The following is a 17,044-nucleotide window of genomic DNA, read 5'->3' on the forward strand; positions in this document are numbered from 1 at the left end:
AGATTAACTGTAGAGAAGTGTAAGCTAAGTTAATGAAAAAGCTGAACCATGAATAAATAAATATTAAATAAAATTAATGCAAAGTTGTGCCAAAGAGGTCTATTACTGTGTTCATGTATCACCAAGGATAATTACTAATTTATGCTTACTTTCATTTTCATAATATACAAACACACTTAACTCTGTAAGTTTATTTAAGCATAACAACAACCTTATGACAGGTGCTATGCTATTCAATTTCGAGATTAAATGACTTTTCCAATGACAAAGAAATCAGTGGCAGAGACTAAAGTGGAACCTATAGTTTACGATTTTTAAATCCAAACATTTTGCAATTATTTAAGTTTCATCAAAAGCTACTCAAGTGCTGATGGACTATATTTTATTTTGACTTAAACATTTTACTTATACTTCTGTTTAAAATGTATAAGTAATGACCTTGATATCCTCCCAATGCTAATTCCCTGCCAGGTTCCACCCTCCTGAATGCTTATGGGAAGTTCCTTGTCTGTGTATCCTGAATAATGGGTGTTAACAGCTTAGATGCAAGATTGTAAAACATCAGTAGCGAACTTCTACCCTCCGGGGGTCCTCCCATTGTGCTGTAAGCCTGTATTTAAGACCTCCTACCTCCTTCAAGAAATGACATTCGACATTTAAAATTTAAATATATATATATATATATATATATATATATATATATATATATATATATAATTGAATGAATACTGGGAATGTAATCTATGAATACCACAAATGTGATTTATATCATGAGTGTAAGTAATGAATATCATGAGTGTAATTTAAAAAATAAATAAAAATTTTAAAAAATGTATAAGTAAACGCTGACTTGGAGTTAATGCAAAAATAAATTTCAGTCTGAACTTTACCATAATGACTACTATCAAAAGAGTCATCGATATTAAAGAGGCTCTAGAGAAAGAACCTCTGCCCAAAGACGGAATGCTAGTTAGTTAGAAAAGGCATGTTCATTATTTTAATGTGATGCCCACCTGAAGAGCCCTCAGCCTTCACACCAGCTAACAACAGGTCTGGCTCTTACTCAATGAAGCCTAAAAGCTCCCTTAAAAGCCTAATAAATTTTCTTCTCTTCTGCACTCTTAAAAAATTATATATATATATAAAAAAACAACTGTTAATGGTGTGTGTGTGTGTGTGTGAGAGAGAGAGAGAAAGAGAGAGAGAGAGAGAGAGAGAGAGAGAGAGAGAGAGAGAGAGAGAGAGAGAGAGAGAGAGAAGAGAGGGAGAGAGAGAATGTGTGCGTGCACGTGTGTATTGTACTCAGGTTAACAAGCTTGTCAATGTGGACTGTACTCGGGTTAACCAGCATGTGTGGTAAGTGCCGTTCCCTTCTGAGCCATCCAGCTAGCGCCTGCCTTCTCCATGTATGGCTTTCTTGATGCTACCCTCTATCTCCTCTGGCCACATTTCCTAGTTTCCTTTCATCATGCCCCTTATCTTTCCTATATTTTACTCTTCATAACTTTCCTCAATAAGCAAGTGTTTCGCCTCAATTCCAACTGTCTCCCTCTTGATCTTCTCTAAGTGCTTTCCAAGGTCAAAACATCAAGCAGCAGCTTCCCATGTTTCCCTTTCTCCACACTCAGTATTAAGCCCATAGTCCCTTCTCCACACACTCCACCTCTTAATCTGGTGCAAATGGGAATATCCTAACATGTTCAACACATGCTAGTGTAAACTGTTCCCAAGTTGGAAGGGCTTGTCTGTTCTCTTGCGCTTTCTTAGAACTGCACTTTATAAACTCTCTCCACGATTTCAAAATATTTTTTACATTTTTGTGCTTATTCACTAATGGTTAAGCTTACATCCTAGATGTTGGTGATCTAACATATCCTAGAACTCAGAACATTTTAATACTATGGGAAACTAAAGAATTAACAGGGAGGAGTAGAGAAGAGAGCCTCTGGCTTCAGTAAGAAATTTTGACTCCTAAGAGTCTACTGTGGATCTGTATGAAAGGAGCTGATATCAAAGAAGGATGTAAGTAATGAGGGGATGAGACAAATTTTTATTAGTTTAGGAAATACTATTTCTATTCTATTTGAAATTTTACTGATTCATTCATCATGTGATAATTCAACCAACATGTGTCCGTATTAAGCAATTACTGTGCACTGGGCATTGAACTAACTATAGATATAGATATAGTAGTATATTAAAATAGTAACAGGGATAATAAATTCAGAGTTTCAAGCTTCACAAGAGAACTCCTACGCAATGGATATTCTACATGTTCTTTTTATGAAAGGAAGTTTGGGGTTTGGGCTTTAAAAACAAAACAAAAAAAACAAAACAAACAAAAAAAGCATTCCTACTTAAACCGATTTCTAAAATGCAACTGAAGGGATAAAACAAATTCCCTGTAACATCCAGTAAATACGTCAGCATCCATGGTCCCATTACTAGGAAGAACTGTAACAACGCTGGCGTCAAGAAGCGTTGGGCCAAGTCAGAAAAGCAATGGCTGGGGTTTTGACTCTCCTGAAGTACCTATCTCCTGAGATGCCGGTTGGGCTTTAAGAACAGCTTGCAACACTGGATCTTCCCATGGGCCACCATCTCTAATGATTCGAGTCACCAGTTCCAGATTCACATTTCCATATCTGCGGAGGTGATTCTGGCATTCCTACGAGAGAAAAATCATTTCGGCTTTGTGAATTTAAAGGGGTTAAAAACTACTTGATCATCATTGTCCATAAAGTGACTGATGGCCATGTGATAGCTACTAAATTATAAGAGAAAAGGGTACCGTTGCAACCTAAGTAGGGTAACAAAACCCCATTAGTAACAAATAGGCTTAATGCCAAAGGTTACACAGATATACATGATCAGACTGAGAAAAGTCCCATTAAAACAGGGATAAAATGTAACCAAAGGGTGAAACTTACAGGTGAATCACTTGTAGGGAAAGAGCCAGGTTGCAAAAAGCTGGAAATTAAATGCTCTGTTAAATTTACATATGGATTCAAAAATTTCCTGTTAACAATGGCAGGCAAGAGCCTAAGGGGAGGAGCTGCTCAGAATGTACACTCTATCTATGCACAGGAGACACAGGCCCCTTGCTTTGTCCTGAACTTATGCCAAATCTAAGGTGCAGGAACAGGTTTCAAAACAGAAAACTCCACTTCCCTTTGTTTGGAAATAAATTTGTGATTAGCAGAAGAAGAAAAAACAGCTGAGGAAAGAATTAAACCTATGATAAGGAGCAGTTTACATCAAGTTTAGATAAAGATAATAGAGTAGTAATTAATAAGAACTCTCCATCCCCTGTATTTTTTAGGTATATACAGTGCTTTTCAATATCTTTCATTACATTGTGAAATCTGTTAAGGAAATTAAGTTGGTTCACTTAATCCTATTGACTGCGTTTGAGGGACTAGCTTTAAATATGGACCATTTGTTTACTTGTACTGTTCACTCTGGATCATTATGCACTAAGAGTTTGAAACGTTGTTCGGTACACTTAGTGAGAGATTTTTGAAACATGAACTAAGACTGAGTAAATTTATTTTTAAAAAGTAAGTTGAGCTTGAGCACTTAAGGAAAAAGACAATAATGAAGCTGACAGTATCTGAATATAGTTGAATATTATCTGCATAGCAATTAAAGCACAATTGCCAGAAGTTTTTCTGTACCTACAAAATGCCTCAGGCAGATACTTTAGCATCTTATAAATTTTGCTTCATTGTTTTTTAAATTGTGTTAAAATTTTTGCTTATTAGATGAATCATCAACTAATAAATTCATGGTGGCTGTTACTTTACTTGTATTAAACTATCATGTTTTATATCATTTGAGCATTACATTTTAGGCTAAACATTTCTACGTACTATTTTCACTTACTAGTTAAGGGAAAAGGGGGTTTTCTTTATTTTATTAAAGAACAAGATGGGAGAAATTGAAAAAAAAAAAAAAAAAAGAGTTTGAAATGCAGTATCCCTTTTCCCTGGGTTGGTCTCAGGTTGCTGAGCTCAATCTGTCCTCCCACATCAGGCTTCTAGGCAGCAGGAACTAGAGGAGTGCACCACACTCAAGAGCTCAAAGTTTTTTGGGTTTTGGTTGTTTTTTGTTTCTTTCTTTTTTAATAACAAAAAAAAAAAATATCAAGTAGGTCAAAGGATCATTAAGTTCAAACATTAGGAAATAAGTTAACTCATAAATGTTATTCAAGGGTGTCCCCAAATTAAAATAAGCAAGTAAAAAAAAAAATCCTGGAGTGGGCAAATTAGTTAAGCTCCTGTGCTCTAGCAGTTCACTGGTCTACTAAAAAGAACCTATTTCATAAGATTGTTGTGAGGGGTAAATAACAATACACAGTACTAAAAGGGTCTTGGGATATTACCTCACATATAGTAAGCAATCAATAAATGTTAGCTTTCATTTCCTACAGTAGTTTAACATTTTGAAAAAAAGTGTGTGTGCATGTGTCAAATAATATATTTTGGGATACCTACTTGCCTGAGCATCAAAAACAATGTGCATTTTCTCATCAGCATGCTAAAACATTTATTATTAAGCAGTATGTGGGAAGAAAAAGTATGTGTAACGGCACATGAATTACCAGCCAATTGTCAGTTATGCTGAGGTATTTAGAACTGGGCATCTGTTAGTGTACACTGTCAGTTTCCAAAGAAACAAGTGGAGGTTTAGTTTAAACCCTATGTTAAAAAAAAAAAAAAGTTCCAAAGCCCCCTATTTAGACCACTGAAAGATCCTCAGAGAAAGCCATAACAATCTTTTTATTTTTTGCAGTTACTACCCCCAAGAAAATTTAAGAGTAAGATAGGTAGCTGTGTGTGCGTGCATGCGTGCATGCAAGAGATGAGATATTACTGTTTTCCAGACTGCTCCCAGACTCCTATCCCAAACAATCCTAGCTCAGCTTCCGCCCTGACTAGGATGACAATACACACTCTGCATCTCATAAGATACATTTTCAACTCTACCCTCCTCATTTCATGTGTAGTCCATCAATGTGATTTTCCTGGTATGTTTATGTGTGTGCTTGTTGTGTAGTGTGTTACATTTTAGACAGCATTCCTATGATAAATAATATGATAGGTAATAAAAATGAAACATTACAGTGTGGTCTATTTTTTAAAAGACATAGTGAAAGAGAATAAATAAATAAGAAAGTAGTTCCCTTCTTTAACTAGTACTAATGGCTTTTGCATGGTATTAATCCAACACCTCCAAAGTTAGTAAGAAAGCACATACAGCACCATAGAATTGTTTTCTCTCCTAGAGCACAGGGGATATGTTTAGAATGTTTCTGAAACAAAACATAGGTGTACACAAACACACTCCTCTACCTTAACTATTTCCTGTTGTACTTAGTGCAGTGGGCTGATCACAATTCCTTCAGATATTTCCTGTCAATCTGGTGCCTTTGCCAGGGATATGAAGAAAACACAACTCTGTACTCACTTTTCTTTCAGAATCGATTGGAAAATGGGATTGATGTTCTGAAGGAAGGTTTTATTCCATACTACAGTGGATGCCATTTTAAATTCTACATGTGTCATAAAACAGTTTTTCAGTGTCTAGATCTTTTTAGAAACTGGTTTGACCCCTTGATCAACTTGTCATAATTAGAAATTGAAGGCCGAACCTGCATCCTTTTCTCCATCCTTATCTTCAACAAATTCCAATTCACCTTGTACTTTACCTGTGCCTTTTTCTCATGTCACTCTTCTCCAAATTCCACAAGGCTATCTGAAATTATCCTAATAAGTCAAATAATTGACTATTGTATTGTCTGTGTATATTTCCACTTCTTCTTCTTTTTTTTTTTTTTTTTTTGAGACAGGGTTTCTCTGTGTAGCTTTGCGCCTTTCCTGGGACTCACTTGGTAGCCCAGGTTGGCCTCGAAATCACAGAGATCCGCCTGGCTCTGCCTCCCGAGTGCTGGGATTAAAGGCGTGGGCCACCACCGCCCGGCTATATTTCCACTTCTTAAGAAGTGTTTGCTATCTACTTCAATCCATAATAAGATGTAACTACTGTAAATCTATACTAATCCACTCTTAATTATATATTAAGAAGAAGGTCTTGAGTGTTAGTACCTTACTTTCCTTAGGTAATTAGGAGTTTATTCAGGTCTGGAGCCATAACTCAGGGGGTCACAGCACTTGCTATGTATAAACAAGAGGACCTGGGTTTAATTCCCAAGCACTGCCATTAAAAAAAAAAAAAAAAAAAATCAGACATGCCTGTGACAACATTGTTGAGGGCAAAGGCAGACAGCTTCAGGAAACTCACTGGCCAGGCATCCAACTTCAGGTTTAAAGAGTGACCCTGTCTCAAAAGATCAGGCGGAGAGTGATAAAGGACACCCAATATCCTCTCTGTCCTGTGCATGTGAGCACATGAGTATAAGCACCAATGCACTCATTTGTGCATATACCATACAACATGCTTGCACAAACACACGTAAGCTTTTTTTTGTTGTTGTTGTTGTTAAAGTTTTTTTTTTTAATAGTCAGGAAAGGTATGCCAAAGAAGATCCTTTTTTTTTTTCTTTTAAAAATTTTCTTTTATTTCAGATGTTTTGCCTGCATTTATGTTTCTACACCATGTGTGTACAGTACAGTGCCCATGGAAGCCAGTAATGGCAGATTCCCTGGCACTGGAGTTACAGATGTTTATGAGCTGTCATGTAGGTACTAGGAATCAAACCTGGGTCTTCTGGAAGAGCAACATATTCTCTTAACAGCTGAGCTATCTCTCCAGACCCAGAGGTATATTCTTAATGTTAATTTTTTGATCAAAATAGATTTCACAGGCATTTGTGTAGATGAAGGCATCATGGGCATTTTTCTTACTTATAATATCATGTATCAAATTCTCTGTAAGTAAGTTACCATATCAAATGGAAGCAAAAATGGAAATGGTCTTCAGTATGGTTATTTACAAAATACACAGATCAGTAAAATCAAGATTGGGTATGTTGGCCCAGCATGCCCGAGGCATTGGGTTTGATCCTTAGCATCACATAAAACCACTGCACTGGGAATGCAACAGGAAGATCAGAAGCTCAACGTCATTTCAGGCTACATAGAGAGCTGGAGGCTAGGCTAGCATACAAAACTGTCTTCAAAAAAAAAAAAAAAAAAAAAAAAAACAAAAATCTTTACAGTACTTTGAAATGAAAAAAAGGTTTTAAAGATCATTTACCTATCACTGATTTTTATATTACAATTTCATTGCTATCACATGTCAAAAAATGTAATATTAATGGTTGTTATATATTTTTAAAATAAATTAATTTGTTTCTCTTTTCCATGATGAGTTCGAAAGTAACTAAAATATTCTATGTTTTCTAATATAAAGGAACATTCATAATAATAAAAACATTACTGTTTTAGAAAAAATACTTTTAATGGAGAAAATTTTCAGTGAATGTATATTTTCATCCTATGGTTGTTATTATTATTGGCATGCTATCTTTAAATTTTTAAGGCAGAATTTGCTGTTGAAAAGCCTTTCACTTGAAGTTTTTTAATGAGTTTTTGACCCATTTGTCAGGCCCTGAGCATCAGCTACAGAAAAGGAAGGTAGTGGAATGGTTCGGCTATAACAGAAACTAGGGCCAGGAAAATGGCTTGATCCATTAGAGAGAGTGCTTACCATGCATGAGGAACTGAGTTTGGATCCCTGAAAAAGTCAGATGTTTGACTGCACTTCCTGACCTACACCCTGTTCTTCACCCTTACATATCACACACAGTCCCTTGGGAAGGACAGCAGAGTCAGGGCCCAGAGGCAGACCTGCTCTAAGACAAAGAAGTCAAAAGAGATAGGGAGACTGCCTGAGGAGTCCATCATCATGAGACAAGAGAATCCCTGAAGCTTATTAGGCAGCCAACCTAGTCAAATTAATGAGCTTAGGGCTCAGTGAGAGCTACTACTTCAAGGACTAAGAGTGACTGAATACAACACCACCAGAAGTTGACCTCGAGCCTCCACGTGCACCTTCACACATATGCACACACTCACTCTAACAAGCACATAACATACACACAACATACTACAGACATACACAGCACATCACTGCACACAAAGGACTGGGGACGGGGGGGGGGGTGGGCATAATAGAAACTTAGAGGTCAACAGATTTCAACAAAACCTTTCTATAATAATTGGTATAAGGAATTTTAAACTGGGCATCATTATTACACAACATATTGTAAATAAATAATGAATTAACATAACTAGCAGACAATGTGCTAATCTTATTGTTCTAACCCATAACACAAGACCTGAAGATTTAAGATATGTATGTAAGACTTACTTGAACACAGGAGCCCACCCAAAGAAATACATGCAAAATCCAGTTTAGTAGAACAAGCACTTGCAGTCTGGAGAAGAAAGAGGTCCTATTGCTCTCTATGCTGCCTGCCACCAGCAGGGCAACTTACTAAATCTTAGATTTTGTCTGAATGGATGAATGAAAGACTCTCTTTGCTTCACTATGTTAAAATAGGACTGGCCTTAATATTCTCTACTATTCTGCATGCCTAATTTTCTGTGATATATGTTATCTGAGAAAATATGGACTGCCTCAAGCATTAATACATTGAGAATTTTAATTCTGTATTACAGTCTGCTTTCAGTGAACAATGAATATCAACTCTAATACGTTCTTAGAACTACTTACAAAATGCTAATCTTATCATTTTTTTGGTCATTTACATGCCTGCTCTTGACAACAGCAGACATCAAGGTGATCAGAATATAATATCTTTGTTTATTAACAAATTGGATACTGTATGGAAAAAGTATTACTGCACAATATTAATATCCTCTCGATATAACTGCTATTCCATGGCCAGGATTCTGCTCTTTCAGAAGACATATAATACATTGGTGGTGACAGTTCAATCTTTTTTTTTTTTTTTTTTAAAGATCTGTTTATTTATTATGTATACAGCATGCATGACTGTAGGCCAGAAGAGGGCACCAGATGGTTGTGAGCCACCATGTGGTTGCTGGGAACCGAACTCAGGACCTCTGGAGAAGCAGTCAGTGCTCTTAACCTCTGAGCCATCTCTCCAGCCCGACAGTTCAATCTTTTAAACACTTGAATCTAGCTAGCTTCTTGGGCTAACAGTCTCTTACTTAAAATTATGCTTCAGCCAGGGGTAGTGGCACACACCTTTTGTCCCAGCACTCAGGAGGCAGAGACAGATAGATCTCTGTGAGTTCGAGGCCAGTCTAGGCATAGTGACTTCCTGGACAGACCTTATCTGGGAGGAAAAACAGCTTAAAAATAACTCTGCCTTTTATACCTCCCTAAGTTATGTAAATTCAACAGATATATTTTTCAAACATAAGATTATTTTTAAACACCAAAAGCAAGCATTTCTCAGAGAACGATATATAAGAATTATGAAGTAGTTAGCTACTTGAAGTAGATAAATGCCAATGAAAAGTTACTAAAGCTTTATCTCATCCAATAAAACTAAGAACATAGTCTTCAGAAAATAGTTTAAGAATCTAAACTTAATTCTAACATCAATTATTTTCATTTTCAATGATACATGTATGGTATTTCATAGATGATACTATCTTTTCCTCTGTTTCTCACAATTAAACATTTTTTAAATTTTTATTTATTTTTATTTTATGGCATTGGTGTTTTGTGTGCATGTATGTCTGTGTGAGGGTTTTAGATCCCCTGGAACTGGAGTTATAGACAGTTGTGAATCTCCATGTAGGTGCTAGAAATTGAATCCAGGTCCTCTGGGAGAGCAGGCAGTGCTTTTAACCACTGAGCCATCTCTCTAGTCGCCAATTTTACTTTCCATTTTTATATACACTGTCAAAAGTAGGCTTCTTCAGTAAATATTTGAGGTTTTCATCCCACAGATTATTTATTGATCCAGCCCCTTTTGACTGTAACACCACACACACACCTAACTTTCCCTTAAGGGTTGTTTTGGGGTATGGGGGTTGACTGTGGCAGATTTTCAATAACTGATTATATTCTGCTCACAAGAGAAAAAAATACAAGATATATTTCTTCACAGATATTTACATACATTTTAAGTAAAAAACAACCTTAGTTGGAGTTGGGAAAATGCATGTAGACAAAAACACCCAGATACATAAAATAAAACTTTATATAAATGTATATATGTGCATATAAAAAAGGAATAAAAAAACTTTCAATGTCTCCCGCCACTAAGATGTTTCCCAGGATCAGCGCACAGCCATACTCGCTGAGCCCATCATTTAACACTGCCTGTCCTTCCTCCGGCACCACTGTGCCTGCATTCTCCAGCTCCTATCTGGTTTAACTCTAGTGTAGCTGCTGCTTTCCAAAATACTCACTTTAAAAGTTCTGACTTATTATCTTTCTGCCACGACTACAGAGTTCAGTATTCTGCTCACTGCTGTTTTTCATGGAGCTCAGTGCTGAGCACAGTGTGTGGACTCAATAAACATCGCTAAGCAGAGAAGTTCAAGAGTACATTACCAAAAACAGGTGTCAAACACAAAGTGAAATGGAAAAGTACTAAGTGTTAAAAACTTGAATATACAATGTGAATAGATTATGAATGTCATGAAAACACTTTTGCTTCAATTTTTGTTATTTCCTATTTGTGTATTTGTGAGGCAGGATTTCACTATGTACCTCTGGCTGATCTGGAAATCACTATGAAGACAAAACTGCTCTTGAATTCAGAGAGCAGCTGCCTGTTTCTGCCTACCAAGTGCTGATATTAGGAAAACAGGTATTTTGATCTATTTTGTTGAATTAAGAATAGGCACAGTAGAATGCTGAATATAATTTTCATAATACAGCTAAACTCCTTAGTGGTCGTAAGCCTTCAATACTATGGTAATATTATATATGACAGGCTGCAGATCAGCCCCTGGAGGTGCTTCAAGTATGCCATGTTTTATTCCAACCCCAAAGAAGTGCTGATGAATAGTGAAAATACATGGATGTGTTTGTGGTGTGGTTTGAAAAAGGAGTGGTGACCTCAGAGTAAGATCACACCCAGCTAGGTTTCCAACTTGTGAAAAGGAATTAAAGAAAAGCTTAGAGCCGGGTGTGGTGGTGAACATCTTTAATCCCAGCACTTGGAATACAGAGGCTGGTAAATCTCTGAGCCAGCCTGGTCTACAGAGCAAGTTTTAGGACAGCCAAGTTTAAGCAGTGAAAGGAACTATCGAAAACAGAAAGGTGGTGAAGAACTAATTGAACAAAGGGGCCATTTTCCAGCCCCAGGAAGCAGCAGAATTTGGCAGCTTCGGCCACATGGTACTGGTTTCAAGGATAAAAGAAAGGTGTTGTGGAACCTTCCTCAGTGGTTAAGGAAAGCTGCTGAGTCCAGGCATGTGTCAGGAAGCTTAGAGAGGCCATTTCGTCAAGCTGTGAAGGTGAAGCCTGGATTGCCTGGGAGACCCCAAGATGTTAAGAGATGCCAGAGCCATGGAATACCTGTCCAGGAAAGCTGCTCACAGGGAGTGAAACCAGCCCAAGAGAAAGAAGTATGTTGCAGTCAACAACACTGAAAGGAGTTGGAGATCTGAAAAGCCTTTTGACATCAGACATGGACATGCAGAGTTTGAAGTTTACCCAGCTGGTTTTCTGTCTTGCTTGTCCGGTATTTCCTCAATATGTTTCCTTCCCTATGTTTTAGAAGGGTAATGTATATCCTGTGCCATCATATGTTGAAAATATGTGATCTGCTTTTTGATTTTGATTTTATAGGTAATTACAATTAAAAGATTGCATGAATCTCAGAAGAAACTTTGAACTTTGGATTTTTAAATAAGTTTGGGATTATTATAGAATATGAGGACTTTTGAAGTTGGACTGAACACATTTTTACATTATGATATGGCTAAAAGCCTTTGGGGGCCAGGGAGTGGAATGTGGCAATTTGAAACAAAATGGTCCCCAAATAGAGTGGCACTATTAGGAGGTGTGGCCTTATTGGAGGAAGTGTGTCACTATGGAGGCAGCTTGGGGGTCTCCTATATGCTCAAGATACTACTCATTGTCTCAGTCTATTTCCTGTTGCCTGCATATCAACATGTAGCAGCTCCTCCAGCACCATGTCTGCCTACATGCCACCATGCTTCCCACCAAGATGATAATGGACTAAACCCCTGAAACTGTTAGCCCCCACCTCAATTAAACATTTTCTTTATAAGAGTTACCATGGGCCGGGCGTTGGTGGCGCACGCCTTTAATCCCAGCACTTGGGAGGCAGAGCCAGGCGGATCTCTGTGAGTTCGAGGCCAGCCTGGGCTACCAAGTGAGCTCCAGGAAAGGCGCAAAGCTACGCAGAGAAACCCTGTCTCGAAAAACAAAAAAAAAAAAAAAAAAGAGTTACCATGGTCATGGGGTCTCTTCACAGCAACCCTAACTAAGACTATTGTTTCCTAAATATATGGCTAAAAGAACCAAAATATTTTAGATGTATAGAAGGTCTTGAAATCTTTTAGCAGCCTATGTTTGTGCACTGGATGTATATATTCATGTGTGTGAGTTCATACATGTGCACATGGAAGTGTGTTCATGAGTGTGGAGGCAAGAGATTGATGGTGGATGTCTTCCTCAATTGTTCTCCACCTTATTTTTGAGAGTCTTTCAACTGAACCTGGAGCTTCTCAGTTCAGCTAGACTGGGTAGCCAGTGAGCTACTAGTCTCTGCACTGCAATTACGGAAGGATAACAACTATGTCTAACACTTTTTCTACAAGAATTTGTGTACATGTGTGAACACCTGCATGTCAAACCACACATGTGACATTTAGACAACAACCCCTTGGGAGTCTGTTTTCTCCTTCCTCCATGGAGGATCCAGGAATTGAACTCAAGTCATTCAGTGCTGTGGGACGGTCTGTATGTCAAATTGCTCTGATTGGTCAATAAATAAAACACTGATTGGCCAGTGGCCAGGCAGGAAGTAGGTGGGACAAGGAGAGAGGAGAATTCTGGGAAGCGGAAGGCTGAGGCGGAGAGACACTGCCAGCCGCAGCCATGACCAGCAGCATGTGAAGATGCCGGTAAGCCACCAGCCACGTGGCAAGGTATAGACTTATGGAAATGGATTAATTTAAGCTATAAGAAGAGTTAGCAAGAAGCCTGCCACGGCCATACAGTTTGTAAGCAATATAAGTCTCTGTGTTTACTTGGTTGGGTCTGAGCGGCTGTGGGACTGGCGGGTGACAAAGATTTGTCCTGACTGTGGGCAAGGCAGGAAAACTCTAGCTACAATGTGACATTTAGACAACAACCCCTTGGGAGTCTGTTTTCTCCTTCCTCCATGGAGGATCCAGGAATTGAACTCAAGTCATTCAGTTTGGCCACAATCACCTTTAGCCCTAAGTCATCTATCCAGCCCCTACACTAACTATTTTTCTTGGATGTTGGAAGCCAAACTCAGATCCTGATGTTTTTGAGGGCAGGTATTTTACCAACTGAGCCATTTCACTTCACTGGTCATTCTTGTCTAGATTTGTTTCTTTTCTTCCCCTACATTAGAGGCCAAAACAACCCACAAAGGTTACAATGAGATGGGAAAATCAGCTAGGCAAAGAAAAAAAGCAAGCTAGGGCAAGCAGTTTGCTTCTGTAATCATCAAGACTGCTTCTTCCCCAGGGGAAAGTTCTAGACCGGTGGGCAAGTCACTCTATTCCCACATGTGCTTAGGTTCTTTAAGCATGGTAGCCACGCTGGCCTACCTAATGTAGAATTAGTGTCCTGGATATAAGCTGCTTAGGAATACAGTTAAAATTGTTTTATGATCTTTCTTCATCTGCCAGTATAGGGAAATCTTTAAAACTGTCACTGTAGTGACCATAACAACTTTTAAGCAAAAATTTAATATGGCAAAGTATTTTTAGAGAATCAAACTGATGTATGTGTGTGTAAAAATGTAAAATAGTGAATTGTTTTACCTGGAATGAGCCAAGAATATCCTTTAAGGGTTCTTCATAAAACTCATCTCTTCCAAAGAACAGGAGCAACTCAAAGAAACTCCTGAAAAAGAAAATGCCATTTTCATTGCTTTGTGGTTTTGTTCTACCAAGTTATAACATCTATCTAGTACCAAGTATTTTACTTATAAATACTTGGTTTTAAAAAACTCATTAAAGGACTAGGAATTTAGCTCAATTGTCAAAGTACTTTGTTAGCATACATAAAGCCCCTCCTACTTCAGTCCCTAGGACAACACAGAAGAGGTGTATTGGTACGTGTTTCTAATCCCAGCACTTGGCAAGCGAAACCAAGATCAGAAGTTGACGGTCATCCTCAGTCACATAAATTTGAAGCCAGCCTGAATACATGAAACACTGCCCTCCTCCCACCCACCCACCCACCCATCCCCAACCAAAATACACCCAGTGGGAGCGGGTGAACAAGGGAGTGTACTGATGGGATGGATACAGGCAAAGTTTATTATATCTGTGTAAAAAAAAAAAATCTTATAATAAAACCCATTATTTTGTACAATGAATATACTCTAATAATGAAAAAAAGAGAAAAAAATTATGAAGTTGCCACATCAGTTGGTTCTCCTTTTCACAAAGACTTCTTTGGAATGTAATTCAGATAGCATCACCACGCTACAACATGAAGTAGAACTTCACAAAATTGGAATGAGCTAAGAATGTAGCTCAGTGGTAGAGTCCTTGCCTATCATGAGCAATACCCTAGGTTCAATCCCTAGCACCAGGGAGGAGAAAATCTGTGATCTTAGTAAAAATTGGAATGAAACTTTCAAACCTCTTTATAAACTGAGTTTGGTAGTATATTAGTCTTTTCTTGACCTTTTAGCAATATTTAATCTACTCTTCACCAAGAGTAAATTCTATCTCAAAAACCATTTTTCTTTTTGCACTAGAGACTCAGTCTCCCTGTGCCCAAAGGTTAACCTCAAACTTCTGGATTCAAGAAACCTACCCATGTCAACTTATCAAATAGCTCTGATAGGGCCATCTAAAAGCACTATACTTATTCATAAGAAGTAACACTTCCTATTTTAAAATTGATTATAGCAATTCATATCTCCAGGTTTCATGTGTAATTCTAATTTGATTTTTCTACTACATCTGCAGCTAATTCTTCTACTGGAGTCTTGAACCTTTCAAAAGTTATCCATCAAGGTTAGAATCAACTTTCCCATACATATTCATTCTCTCTCTCTCTCTCTCTCTCTCTCCCTCTCTCTCTCTCTCTCTCTCTCTCTCTCTCTCTCTCTCTCTCTCTCTCTCTCTCTCCCTCCCTCCCTCCCTCCCTCCCTCCTATGAACTACAAGTGTTTATTTCATTGCAACCTAGAATGATGAACCATTTCCAGAAGGTTTAAAATATAATTTGCTCAGATCCATCAGGGGATCACTACCTAAGACAAGTATCACCTTACAAAATAAAATTCTCGAATAATAAGACATGAAAGTTGAAGTTACTGCTCATTAAAAAATAGATATATAGCTGGGCGGTGGTGGCACACGCTTTTAATCCCAGCACTCGGGAGGCAGAGGCAGGCGTATCTCTGTGAGTTCGAGGCCAGCCTGGGCTACCAAGTGAGTTCCAGGAAAGGCGCAAAGCTACACAAGAGAAACCCTGTCTTGAAAAACCAAAAAAAAAAATAGATATATAAGCATTAAAATAACATTAATCTCATTGTAAACCTTCATCTGAGCAAACAGGTCCATTGACTGCAAATAGTATGCTTGGAAAGGAATCTTTCTCATTAAGCAGTAGGTCTCCAAACTGGACTAAAATATTCATCAAACCACGCTGTCACCAAACAGACGTGCCATCATTCAGGCATTGTTCTACTAGTAGAGCTTGGTAGATATTTGGTAGAATCCTTAAAGACCCTAGATTTTTCAGAAATGATAGACAAGCTTCAACACAGAGTCACCAGCCACATTAGTCATTAGTAAGAGTCAGCTTGGCTTGGTACAAACTTCTTTAGCCGTTTGAACCTCACAGTTGGGCTTCTTTGAACTTTTTTCCTTGTTGTTTGTAGTGGTATTTGCTCCACCCATGACTGTGGGCTATAAGGCCCAAAGGAGGTGGTGCTTCCTGCCGTTGTATGTTGTACGAGACCTCTTGTAAGGAGTTGGAGAAGGGTCAGGTGACTCACACGGCATTGGTTCTTGTATGCACTGCCAGAAGCACACGGCAGGAAGCACCACCTCCTTTGCACCACCCCATACCCCAAGGTCATGAGAAGAGCAAATACCACTACAGTTGTTCCTTTTCACTCAAAAAATGTTTACATGATCCTGCGTGTAGAGGTATACAAATCACTTATTGATAATAATCAGAAAAAATTTACTGTAAATAATTCTTCATTATACATTTAATTTTACCACTTACTAAAGATGAAAGCAAATTTCCAAAACCAACAAACATTTCTTTGTCTTCAGGGGGAGAAGAAATAGGAAAGTAGAAATCTACACGATGTATAGTTCTCTCTAAAATATAATTATGGAACAGAATACATGCAAAATTGTAAACAGTACTAAATAAGAGTTGATCAATATAATTAAAAGTTAAGACACAGTTAAGTGTGCTATTGTTGTAGAAAAGGGGTTCAGATTAGAACCTTTCCCTCTTCTTTCATGGGGCCTGCAAGATGGCTCAGTGCATAAAGGACTTACCATCAAGCCTGATGACCTGAGTTCAATCCCCAGGACCCACACCATAGGAGAGAACACACTACCTCAGGTGTCCTCTGACCTCCACACAAGTTATACACACACACACACACTGTAATTTAAAAAGAAGACAAATGTACCATCATAATTATTCTTTCTTCCTTTGATTTACAAATATTCTTTCTTCCTTTGATTTACAAATTGATTGATACTTGTATCTACTTTATAGTATAAGTGAATCAAATAAAACTTGGTTGCAATACAATAGAAAATCAAGGTTGAAATATAGTGCAATAAAGTAAGATAATCAAAAAGGATTGGTGATCTACCATTACACATGTGGTAAAGCCCCAAAATGTCTAATTG

The 17,044-nt window shown here is 37.9% G+C and overlaps 1 protein-coding gene across 2 annotated transcripts in view; it reads right to left on the minus strand.

Moving 5' to 3' along the window:
• Window positions 1–17,044, minus strand: part of Znf654 (zinc finger protein 654) — a 51,710-nt gene that overhangs the window by 8,929 nt on the left and 25,737 nt on the right. The window contains exons 3-4 of one of the 2 annotated variants that reach the window (XM_006981620.4): window positions 13,965–14,046; window positions 2,533–2,668 (exon numbers count right to left, since the gene is read on the minus strand). In XM_006981620.4, the coding sequence (XP_006981682.3) occupies window positions 2,533–2,668; window positions 13,965–14,046 (218 nt within the window). The remainder of the gene's footprint in view (window positions 1–2,532; window positions 2,669–13,964; window positions 14,047–17,044) is intronic. The other variant, XM_076549091.1, reaches the window with a different exon arrangement.

This window comes from Peromyscus maniculatus, chromosome 12, assembly GCF_049852395.1.
Source record: "Peromyscus maniculatus bairdii isolate BWxNUB_F1_BW_parent chromosome 12, HU_Pman_BW_mat_3.1, whole genome shotgun sequence".
In the NCBI taxonomy this organism is placed as follows: Eukaryota; Metazoa; Chordata; class Mammalia; order Rodentia; family Cricetidae; genus Peromyscus; species Peromyscus maniculatus.